This window comes from Molothrus aeneus, chromosome 9 (genome assembly GCF_037042795.1).
Source record: "Molothrus aeneus isolate 106 chromosome 9, BPBGC_Maene_1.0, whole genome shotgun sequence".
Classification (NCBI taxonomy): Eukaryota; Metazoa; Chordata; class Aves; order Passeriformes; family Icteridae; genus Molothrus; species Molothrus aeneus.
Window position 1 is genome coordinate 10,721,993 of NC_089654.1, and position 12,907 is coordinate 10,734,899.

The window sequence follows — 12,907 nt, forward strand, 5'->3', positions numbered from 1 at the left end:
CCATTGCCACTGACCACTCAAACTGTCCAGAATTTCAACACTGGTCTCTCCATGAACCAATCAAGTGACAGAGCAATGACACTTTTCAAGACAAACTCTGCCTATCACCCACCTTGAAGGATGAGAAGTTGTTGGGGGAAGTGGGGAAAAACTCCCACAGTGATTACTTACTTTGGGAAGATGACAGTCATGAGCGCTGATGCATAGCCTGGCTTGCACATTCCCTCAGAGAAATTGGCATACTTTGATGCTAGTTCTGGAGGCCTGTGAAAAAACAAGTACAGAATCAGGACTCTCCTGGCTATGAACTAGTTTTTGGAATCATCCAAGTAATTTTTCTCCATATAGCTTTGCAGAAAAGAGCCGCAGGGAGTAATTGCAAACACAGACCATTATTTATTTGTTGCACTATGGCATCACAGAAGAACAACAAAAAAAGCAGAGAGGTAAAGATATCTGTAATACCACTAAACCACTAGTTTTGCTGAAAGATTTTCATAGCTAGCAAGGTAAAGCTCATGGAAGAAAAATATCAATAATCATTTTAGACTTCAACCTTTCAAAAGGAAAAAAGACCTAAACAGCACTTCGCTTTGGCTATTTTTCTAAGTTATGATCGAAGTTAAAATTATAGAAAAGTATTATTTAGAAGATTACTTGAAGATAGTTTCAGGAATTTGAAACAAAGCTTCAAGCAGTATTGGCAGGGTATCATCAAGGGATGAATGATTTCAGTATTTGGAAGAGATGACATTGTTGCTGCTTTGTTGAGGTGTGTCTTAATTCAGCTTGGATAGTGACTCTTGGGCCAAATTTAGAATAATGGGTGTTTTTTCATTCAGTTTCTGTACAGAAACAAGAGTAGCAACTCAGTTAAAGATATTTCAGTCCAGCACATGCGTTTACCATAGGTCTACTGAGTTATCTGAAAAAACCCTTTAATTTTGTGTCCCCTATTCATGACCTGCAAAATTTTTACGTTCATCCATTTCATTAAAGCATTACAAGGGTAATTAATTCACTTGTGCTTTCAAAGTAACATTAGATATCTTAGCGTCAGTCACAATATGAGGATTGTTAATATTCCTTCAAAGAACAACCAAGAAAGCATTTACAGTTCCATGCTCAACATTCAGTGGAAGCTGCAAAGACTCATCAATAACAATGTTCTTGCTGCATCATTATCAGCAACAGGCAAGTAATGAAAGGTTTCTTCCTCCAGTTCAACAGTAACACTCAAATGAAGATGACAGTGCGGCCCCACAGAGTAGAACCACAAAATCAGTTCTGAAGAGTCTGTTATTATCCCACTCATGTTCTTTCCCAGGCATTACCATTATCACTTAACCAGCAAACTACTACTACCTGCAATGAATGTGGATTCAGAGTTTCAAAATTACATATAGGAAGGATAGTAACTCCATGCTGAACTGGGAGTAACTATTCTTCTTATACTGGTCCTGCATTACCTCTCAAGAGGCCAGTAGCCAGTTCCAACTGGATGGACAATAGAAGGACAATTAATTTTACAACTAGCTGCCTAGAGTACAAAACCTCCTATAGCTCCTAAACTGTAGGGGAATGATCTCTCTGTATACAGAACCCCTGCAATTCTGAATATATAGATACAGATAGAACCTCTGTGGCTCTTAAAGAAAAAAATCTATTTCTGCTGAATAAAAATCTAAACTTTCAACAGCTGGAAGAGAAAAGAAACAAGAGAAGATAAATAGTCATTGTAAGTATTTAATTTCATAAGACTTTTAAGCTAAAAAGCACCATAAAAAGCTTAAGAACACGGATCCTATTTAATTCTGCCACACATATCCTGCATGGTTATGATCCAAATATGCAGTATTTTACCACCAAAATTCCTCATCTGTAGGATGGAAGAACAACACATTTAGCCATTTACACTGCCAATTATTTACAATAAAGTATAGATATCTCTAAATATATGATATAGACATGGAGAGAAAGGGAGAGGTGCAATATTATCTAGCACAACCCAAATCCATGAGTTTGGTTTCTATAGGTGATGATGTGATATCATAATACATTTCTTTAAATAAGAGAGATGAAAAAACATCTGAGAAAGGAGTATCCAAAATGATTGGCATTCTTACGCCAGTCAGGATCTCTTTATAAATAGGGACATGAAGGACTGACAAAACAAAAGGCTTTAATGATGCTAAGGTATATTATATCCCCTTCTGACACAATCAAAAGGGACAGCAGGATGTATTGATCGTAGCTTGTTGAAGCATTTCAGATATGAAGAAATGTGGGAAATTTTAACTTTTTTCAACCGAACCTAAGCTTGCTAGAATTTTAATCTTTAGGCAAAGTACAGAAACCCCTAATACCAAAACCTCCAAAAACAAGTAGAAAGCAACTGGAATTTATCTGCAGCCACCACAGTAGTGAGTCATTGCTGGCAAACTTGTATAACTATTTCAACAGCAGGCCTGTCTCAAATGACCTCAGTGGTCACACAAAATATCTTGAGCCACAAACACAGGCATTTTTCTCTTTTCTGATTTAATGGTGCTTTCATTATCAAATTAAAACGTCACTCAGATGCCCATCATGGTGTTTCTGCACAAGAATAGCAGGCTGAGACCCTCCTGCATGTGAGCCCCCCGCATGCCAATCGCTGCATACTGATGGAGGGGAGCTGTCAGTACAAACCCACAAAGACTCCCAGAGCTGCTAAAGCCCCCAGGCCGAGCTGTTAACATTTCTTGGATGTGATGAAGTTCATGATCCAAAGTGCCAGAGGCAGAACAGTTCCCTAAGCCAACCATAGCTGCCATCTCTTATCATTCAACATTTGCTCATCTCCTTTCTTGGTGCTGCATTTTGAGTCACCAAGCTACAGAAAACTAGAAAGGGGCACTCTACATTTTAAATCCATCTAGGGACATGTTTTATTTGTTCCATCTCTTTGAAATAGGCATTGCATACTGTCACTGCCAACATGCTCATAATGATAAGCTCCTAGTAGGTGTAACCCAGAGCAAATTTAGAGTAGGGCTTGGGTGCAGCCTTGCTGTTTACCATTCTGCTACCAGATGAAGCTATCCAAGTTGACTTCATTTTAGATACACACATTTGCTTTGCGGGTATTTTTCCCTGCAAGATCCACAAATCTTGCAGAGATCAGTGCTCCACAAATCAGGGTGTAAAACATCCTGCATGAAGCATCCCATAGAGTACTACACATCTTTCAAACAAATCCAACTTTGAAAAATCACACTGTGTTTGCAGCTATGTGGTTCTGTAATAAAAGAACTGCACAGAACTCAAGTCTACAAATGAACATCTCCTCTGTATTTGATGACAATGCATCTACTACACTGCTGCATTGGTGCCTCTTTGACAATGCTTTTATTTCCAAATGGGAAAACCAAACACTTTTACTTTCTTAGTGCTTTAGAAGCTTGTAATAGCTTCATCTCATTAGCCCCATTACTGAGCCTGGACTCCAAGGCCATCCTGATAAGCCAGCCAGCCAGGAGCATCATGACACTTATGACAGAAGGGTGCAAATCTCCCCTACATCTTCCAGGTCCAGATACATTATTCCAGCTCTCAATGCTCATGCTCATACTGGGCTGAGGTAGCTAAAGAGCTAGTGGAGACAGCAGAAATAATGTAATTAGATGACACTGTGGACCCTTTAAATTTTGCGCAGATTTTGTGCAGGAAAAACCCAGTAAAGTAAAAAATTTCTCCAGAATAAATGAGAAAAACAAGTCACAGTCAGTAACTGTAAACATCTGCTGTTTTTAAACAAGTGCCTGCATGAGGGTGAAGTTAAAGGGGAGTAATTGGCTTATTCCACTGAAGAGAAAATTCACTCTTGCTTTTTTTTCTGACTTTTCTCTTATGAGACCAGCACACATCCTGAATTCTTATGATATTCTGTGCTTCTCTACACTGTTATGTGGACATCAATCTCAACAAAATTTCACAATTTGGATAAGTTAAAAATCCAGCTGCTTTCAGAGGATTTAGAAAAAGTAACAAGATTTTTCCTTCTGCTTGCATTTGGCAGATGTGTGTCTCCTTTTAATCTCAAATATGAAAACGTCACCATGATTAATTCCTTCATCGTGTCCTGATCAGGGACAGCATGTCATCCTCATAGACTGGAATCTAAATCCTTTTAAAAAAAGAAATTAGTAATACAACTCAGTGTTTAGATTACTAAAAAAATGGCCACAACTAAGCTCATGTAATTGAATATTACAAAATCTACTTGAAGAGACAGATTTTGCTGCTTTGCCTTTCACATGGAATTTAAACTGCAGCTTGTAAAAATCAAAAAACTTCATCTACTTGAGATCATCTTATTTGAGGACTGATGTCTCTTCCTGTTACTCTTGCACACAAAATATATGAACTGACACATTTCTCAAACGAGGAAAAGGAGTCCTTGGCAATGTGCTCTCTAGGCTGATCCTCCTCCTTGGGGTTTCTTTCTCTTTGGTTCAAAATAACCTGGGTCTTATGCCTACACAGCAGCTATACAAAGCTTTTGTCATGATACATGAAGAATGAATAGGAGATGGAATGAGAACATGAAATGAAGGCATATAAAACATAGTGAGGCATTATGGAACAACAATGAAATATTAGTATATAATTTGGCATATCACTAAATCAAAGCAGTTAATGAGACTGAGACCACATAGCTATACCCTGTAAGATTCAGAGCATTTAAATTTAGGTAGGACTCCCTGGTTCAGACGTATCCATATCCAGTCATGGCTCAGTGTTGGCCAAAGGACAAGTTTGTACACTCCTGGAATAAAACTTTCAGTTCAGTTTCCCTCAGTTACTGGTACTCAGGCTGAGGAAGAGAAGTCATTTACATTCACCTCCAGGGTAGTCAATCCCATAAAACAGGGCACTGAAAAATGCATCTCCACCTCTGCCCTCATAAGTAGAGTTGTGACCATCATGTCACTCTGTGGAATCTCTTTGAGTGAAGACACCACCACAAAACTCTCCCCTGGGTACATGGCTGGAGATCCACATTCACCAGTATGGCTTGGGAAACACTGAACCAGAATTTTAAGAAGCTCCAATTACAGTTCTTACAAGTTTGCAAACTTGGGTTCAAAGCATTACACAGCCTGATCATTTGATATTTGCTATTTTCCAGCTGAGGAAAAAGTAAACAAATGAAAGGAATGAGTAGATAGAAGAGGAAAATCAAAATGCTTACATTGAAAGAGATGGGAACTGCATCTACTGCCCTATAGCCAGCAAAATAAATGTAAATATTTTAAATGCTACTCCAGTATGTAAGCAAGTTGCTCAGGGAGGTTGTATGGCCAAATACAAGGAAAAACGATCCAAATCCCTGTTTCTAAAATGACATGATGGATGGTTAATTCTGCTTCTCTATTAAGAGCTGTGGCTTCTCACAAAATTAATTTACAAGGATAATCAACACATAGTTCTAGTTATTTATTTGGACTACTCAAGAACAGCAGCTGAAGAAGATTAGGTTACATTAAATTGGCCCAGGAAAACAAAGTTTTGAAGATATCCCATCAAAACCCACGATCTACCTTCACATCCCTGAAGGAAGAGGTGACACAAAGCCAGTTCTGCCCTTGGGAAGTGCAGGGCAGGCAGAGGGGGAGGGACAGCTCAGAACAGTGACACTGAAATGCCACTCACCCTCTGAAATGCCATCTTTGCACAAACTGAAAGGGCTTCCACCCACAAAAAAGTCATGAGGATCCTACTTCCGTACTAAATTCCATTCCTGGTCTTTGCAATAGTAGAAATTAGGCCACTAGGCAGAAGAAATAATTTCAGATTAGTCTCAGCCGTGCTAAATACACAAACATCTCAAGAAATACAGCTGTAAGAGATTTTTCTATCAGAAAGGAATATCTCATTGTACCATCCCTTATAGTTCCAAGGACTAAGAACCCTGCATGGAGCTTCTTGAGTAACGACCTTTTATCAACACCTAAAAAAGTGTTGGGATTCTTGTGGAAAAAAGAATTAAAAGCTTTCAAGGTAGACAGTTTTTATTTGTTTAAGTAAGTAAATAAAGAAACAAAATTCTGACGCTAACAAAAAACAGATTTAAAGGATGAAGATAAGAAATGCAACCAAACTCCATGGCACGTTTTGTATGTGACCTCATGCTGCATACTCCTCCAAGATTGAGTAATATCCCTGATCTCCCAATCTTCTTTGGTTTCTGTAAACTTTCCCTTAAAAAAAAAAATCTGTTTTGGTTACATCTTACCTTCAAGACTAGTAGCCCAGAGAAAAAGCAGAATTGTGTTCAAATAGACACAGATGAGGACCAAAGAAAACAGTCCATTTCAGGAAAAAACAGCTGGCCAGAATACCAATTATTAGACTAAACAAAAAGCATGAAATCCAGAAATTTTATTTTCACAGAAGACAGCTGTTTAACAAAGAAAGACAAAGAAATGAAGATGACTGCTCCCTGAGTTTTTGATTATTTACTAATCTTTGGACAAAAAACATATAACTTAATGATGAAGTAACTTGCTGACAATCAACACAATTTCCCAATGTATATTACTATACTTTTATCTATTCTAGTTTCCATAAGTCCAAAATTACTGGGTTTCCATCCTCAGTGATAAGTATCAGCATTCTGGTTTTACAGATAGGAGACAAGGATAACCTAATGGAGGATAACCACTCAGTTTGAAGATGGGATGTGTTAGCACTCAGTAGCCAATAAAAACTCTCTCAGCAGCCAGTTGGGATTCCTAGCTCAACTCCTTTTTCAAGAACCTTCTAAAGAATGTCTCTCTTTCTCCAAAGCCAGAAAGTAAAGTGCACGCTGATATTAGGCTATGTATTCTCAAAGCCTGCAGAAACTAAATGCTGTGATTAGCTATTTAAATGCCTCTTAAAAACCACTGTTAGTGCAAAGGCCATAAAAAATGAAGCAGCTACAAGCCCGCCAGGAAATAGAATGCTCACCTATCACATCAATTTTTGCCAAACAAAGGAATGAAGGAAGATAAATTGCAGTGTCATAATTTTGTTGCTGTAACCCATAAATCTTCCTCAGCAACACTCGTCTGTTACATCTACAAATAGGCAATGCTTTGTTTGGACAGGGAACAGGGTTTTTCTACTTATAGTATAATGAACTCAGCAGTGTAAGTCCAGAAGAGACAAACAAGTGCTAAAGAGATGAGAATAAATAATTCAATCCAATTAGAATCCAGGAATCCTCTGCTCAAACTAACAGGAATCAGTACATCTGAAAACAAAGATACTTCCCCAAAGCCTATAGCTGTGGGGGGGGAAAAAAGGTCACCTGTGGGATCTCAGCACATCATTCCTGATGTTCAGAGATGCCAGGAGAACCTTTGGGGGTCTCGAAAATCCTGGAATGTTGCCAAGAGTGTCTGGTGGCTTGATTTTGATCCATCCACAGAAATAACAAGAGTTTGAGGACAAGAGAATCACTTTAGAGTAAAAGGTGTAAAAGGGACACATTTAGAAGGTGAAATATAGATTTTAAGGTTTTTGGGTACAGGGGGGTTATGGAGACAAGATGGAGGGATCAGGGCGTGTCTTGTCCTTCTCCTTCCTTCTTCTTGTCCTCCATCTCCTGTGGTGATGTTGGCATTTGGGGATTGGTTTATGGTGAAGGTGCACTTGCCAACATGGGTGAAAAGCATTGGGAAATAAAGGTAAATATTATGTACGTAGATATTAGTATAAAAAGACATGACCGCCCCGTGGGTGGTCAGAGAGTGCCTGTGACTGCTTGCAGATCAGACCTCTGTTGGGCAGACAGAAAATTTTGTAGATAAGAAATAATAAACAACCTGAAGACCGAAAAGCTGAAGAGTCCAGACTCATCCTTTAAAACGCGTGCCACCCAAGAACCACACTACCCGTGTCGGGGCAGAGACAGACAGCCGAACCCGACAGTCACCTAAGAATTCCTGGAGCAGCCTAGCCAAAATTACAGTTGTATGTCTGTGGATAATACACTTTAGTAGATTTGAGTGTCAAAATCCAGCGCTTAGCAGTTCTAAATGCCAGCTGAGAACATCAGTCACACTAAGGTTTTAATCATCAAATCTTCCTTCAGAAAAATGTAGTTAATTTCATTGTAGAATGCACCAGGCTATGGACTCAGCATTTTGCTAGGTGTAGAGCACAGCAGAATAATATGGAATATGCCAACCATGATTTATTATTCACTATTTCCCATATCATTGAAACATCAAGCATAATTACCCTGAAGATTATAAAACAGACAAAAGGAAGCACTTGTATAACACACAGTATAAGCAGATTTCTCCACATCAGTATGTTACCAGACACCAGATATATAAATGGGATCAAAAGCTATTAAGAGGTTTAACAACATCCCTAACTTGGGAACCCTAAAGCTTCCTCCCCTCAGAAGCTGGAGAGCAGACCCTGGAGCAAGGACAGTGTCACAGTTATGCATTTTTCTCCTTCCCTAAACTAGGGGAGCACTTTGAGACAAGATATTGGAGCAGGTGAGTCTTTGGTCTGGCCATTTTTATTTTCCAAAAGAAGTTCAACCCTTTCTATTGCACAGACAGCTGGAAGACACCAAACCTTAGGGAAATGAACTCCACTTGGAAAGATCTCTCTCAGCAACTGACAGAGATGGAAATCTAACACGAACACTTCACAACATCCTCCCTTTTCAGTTTCTTTACTGAAAATTCTTCAGTAACTTTCCAGGGCTAAGGGTGATAAAAGCTGCCCTTTAAACTCTTCTTTGGAAGGTCTGGACAGCCTGGGAAAAAATAACAACTTAACTCCTCTAAACAAAAGAAAAAGCCAACTTGATATGGCAAGAGTGCTTCCCCCCCTCTCCAGACTGGACTGAAATTCAGAGAAAAAAACCACTGGTCAGTGAATAAAGTGCTCTAGATGGTATGCAGAGGTGACCTCACAATTGGGGAATGTGGTTTAACAGTAGTTTTAAAAAATGCTGTATATAGTCATGAGGTTTTGAATATTCCTCACTCCTCTTTCTGAAACAGTAGTCCAAAAAAGGCTGTCTCCACTGACCTATATTAGAGACAGATGTCATGAATTCAAGCAGACATCAATTAATTTAGTAAGTACCACACTGAAACCTTAAGAAGAAGAACGCTACGGGAGGAAAAATGTTTCCTCCAGAAACTTTGCTGTAAATACAGAGCACAACCCTGTCCTGGAAGAACTCTTGCAGTTACTGTGACTAAAAGTGCCCTCACAAAACTAAACAAAATCCAAACTGCTTTAGGGAAAATAGAGAATAGCAGCAACCTTTAACAGTAAGAACAGCTGCAGAATCACTAAGATCAAAAAAGACCTGCTGTTTACTCCATACATTGTTCTAGTGAATGTTCTTCTGCTAAGATAAATGCCTTTTTTTTTCCTTCCTTGGCTTCAAAGAGCAACTGTTTGTCTGAAAAGGCTGCCTAACCAAATGCCCAAATTGCCATAGGTAAGCACCATGAGTCAGAGAACTCAATAAAGTTTGTCTCAAAGAACTGTGAATAGTTCAATTAATCTGACTGTCCTTCATCTTGTATCATCATAACTCCACTGAACAGCAGCCCTAGATCAGCTGGTTATTCATGGCTCTGAGACAGAAAGAGAGAAATGTTTTTTCCAATTTGTTTGGTGAACAGGCTAAAGGAGAGCTCCAAGGCTGAGCCATAGGTTTCCCTTGTTAACTAACAGGACCAATCCTACCCTCTCCTTGTTAATTCACCAAAACAGCAACACTTGACAAAATCATCTGAGCCAAGTTCCAAGATGTTAAAATGCAGCTTTGACTCTTGTACAGATCAAGAGTCCCTGACTCAAACAGTCCAGTGACACAACCACCTTTGGGAATTTCTGCCTTCGATGATATAGAAAGAGTCAGAAGATGAAAGGGGACAGGAGGAAGGCACCTGACATTTTGCAGCTGTACAGGACACCACTCACAGCTTTGAGGTCTTCAAGATTAACTCTTTTAAGGAGCCAGGGAGAAGATATTTCTAAGTAGAAATTTAGAAGTCTGAAATCAACCAGAATTATTCAAACACATTCAACATGGAAATTTAAAACACTGTTTGTTGGCTTTTCAGTTTATTCTTTGATGAGTTGGAACAGATTGCATGGCAGACAAGGCAGGAACAGTACATACATGTTCTCAGTTTTCTGTCCCTCCCTTTGTAGTCCTGATTCTGATTTCTTAGAACAAGAGTGGGGCTACAAGCTAGTGTTAGCAGTAGCATTTCTCCCTGTTTTCATTTCTGCTGTGAACTGGGAAAGAATCACATGAGCTTCTCTGTAATGTTAGAGTAAAAAGTATTAATTAAAATTAATTTAATTGCCTGGTTTTCTCAAAAGCAAGTAGAGGAAACCTCACTTCAGCCTCATAATTTATTTAAACACCCATAACCTCAAAAACATCTTACAGCAACAACTGCTATAGGACTCCTTCTCCAAACATGTCACAACAGACACTGCTGCCATTAACCTTCCTGCTGCACAGTAGCCTTCATCATGTCTTGTTTATTGCAATGGGCATCACACACCATCACCTCTTCCACCAGTCCTAGTCAGGTCTGGGGTCCTTTGGAGTACTTCTCCAGTGCAGATTTCTCCAGGATGCCAGCAGCAACATCATGCTTCCTGAAGGAAAAAGCACATCCTAAATTTATCAATCTAATCAAAACTTACCTTGTCCTTCAGTCCTTGAACAATAAAATAAAGAGGTCTTTACTCATCACAACTTACTATCAGGTTTCCAGTCTTAAGACTGAGAACAGACCAAGTAAAATAAAATACCTCTTGGATTATATTTAATAGGGTTCCTCCAGTCTCCTTCATTCCTCTCTTCTGCTAGACAGCTCCCAAGCACAACAATAAGGCTTCTTCCATTCTCACAGCATAATAAGATATTGTTTTCTTACCTAACAGATGCTAATCACAGCTGTTAAAAGTAGGTCTTGGTTTTACTGTCCTTCCTCAGCACACAAGAAGTCTGTATGTGTTTGTTCCACTAAACTCTTCCCTGCCTTGATGACCTACTACATACTCTAAAATTTATGTATGGCAATCTTTGCAGAATGAGGCAGACAGCAAAGCTTTGATGTCTCTGGTCACATGATAGCAATACAGAAGACAAAATTAGAGGCAGACTGAGTATACTATATATGTCTCTTCCCATACACCCCATTTACAAAACCTCCTCAGAGCCAGCTTATAAATTAAGGGCTGACAACTGAGCTGTGTCTGGATACCATAGCAAGTGTGTGCTTCAGACTAAGTGACAAGGTTCAGAGGAATGCTTGATAAAATAGACAATATTCACCTGTTGGAATACACTTGATTCCCACTCAATCATCTGATGAGGGTTCCCTACAACATTTCCAAGAAAACACAAAAGGGAAGTAGGTTTCCCTCTGGAGGTGGAACTTTGCTGGCCTTGCAGGCAGGCACAGAAGGGTTGATGCCTGGTGATCACACACACACCTTCAGGATTTTCAAGAGAGGAAGCTCTTGCATCAGTTTAAGGATAAGCTCATAACTGCTTTGATTCAATAGAGGCAGCAACACATCATTGCTTCCACAATGTGTGCTGCTGCTTTGCTCTTTATGACCAAGATCAGAATAAAATGATGAATGCCACTGTTTTAGCATAAATTTCTATCAAAACCAAAATCTCTTTAACTGAAGTTTTGCGAATAACCAATGCTTAGATAGCCCAATTCATTCAATTTTTTGAAGTTATTCAGGGAAGAAGAAGATCTTTCTAGGAAGATATTTTGTCTCTGAGTTTTAAAAAGGATCTCTGAAGGAAGAAAATTAAGTGTAGCTTTTAATGCACTCTTATCTCAAGAAAATAAAGGAGCGTGATGATCTCCATGCCATTTATGAGCTATTAGATATTCCCTGAACAGAGTTTTGCTACTAAAGCAGATTTAGCTTTCTGTAAATGCAACAATTGTAAAAATTTTTGCACGAACAACAGTACTAGAACAACAATAGGAGAAACTTGTAACTAGTTGTAACCATATTCAATCCTGGAAAACAAATAAACAAACATTTAATTAGGTTGATGCTACTTGTGGTGAAGAACTACAAGCAAAGTAAGCATTTCACCTTCCACATACAAAGGGGGAAAAAAGAACTGAGATTTCCCAGCTTCATGCAACTTGTCTGACTGGTTAGAAGAACACAAAATGTACAAACTTAGTCCTAAGACAAACATATCAAGAAAGAAATCGATCTCACACATAGCAGGCACCTTCATGGATACTCACATGAAAAACAAGCCCATCTTTAAAAAGTGCTCATTTTTTAGTGTGCACAATAACTGGAACTATAGGTATTACTTTTTTCTCTGTGGAAACTCATATTAGCAAATGTGCTATTGATCTCAAAACCAAAAATGGGTTGAAAAGATTATGAGTCATTACCTTTTGCTTTTAAAATATTTGCACTTCAACTTTCTGCCAAGGATATGGAGAATCCCTAGTGTTTGAAGATTTATTAATACTCTGTAGTAGTCCAAAAAGTCCTCTGCTATTTCTTCAGAAATTCTTTCAAAAATCTTATCCAGACATACCAATTCTAAAGCACATAAACTTTGGTATCTACTGCTTGAAATTTTATTGTTAATATTAAGGAGAGCATTTTTTCCCTTCATCCAAGCTGAACAAAACTCTGCATTTACTGCACACTTCTACCTTTTCTATTAATACATTATCACTGTCTCCTCTTATACTCTCAATAAAACTATTTTTCCATGAGCATTTCTTTCTTATGAAACTGAACTTTTGGGGCAAACAGTATAAAACTGGTCTAAACAATGCCCAGCCATTCATATTTCTTGCTTTGCATGCTT

General features: G+C 38.7%; 1 protein-coding gene across 4 annotated transcripts in view; it reads right to left on the reverse strand.

The window, feature by feature from the left end:
- ST3GAL3 (ST3 beta-galactoside alpha-2,3-sialyltransferase 3) overlaps positions 1–12,907 on the reverse strand; it is a 173,551-nt gene that overhangs the window by 108,177 nt on the left and 52,467 nt on the right. For all 4 annotated transcript variants that reach the window (XM_066555424.1, XM_066555422.1, XM_066555421.1 and 1 more), the window contains one exon: positions 172–264. In XM_066555424.1, the coding sequence (XP_066411521.1) occupies positions 172–221 (50 nt within the window). In that variant the 5' untranslated portion in view covers positions 222–264. The remainder of the gene's footprint in view (positions 1–171; positions 265–12,907) is intronic.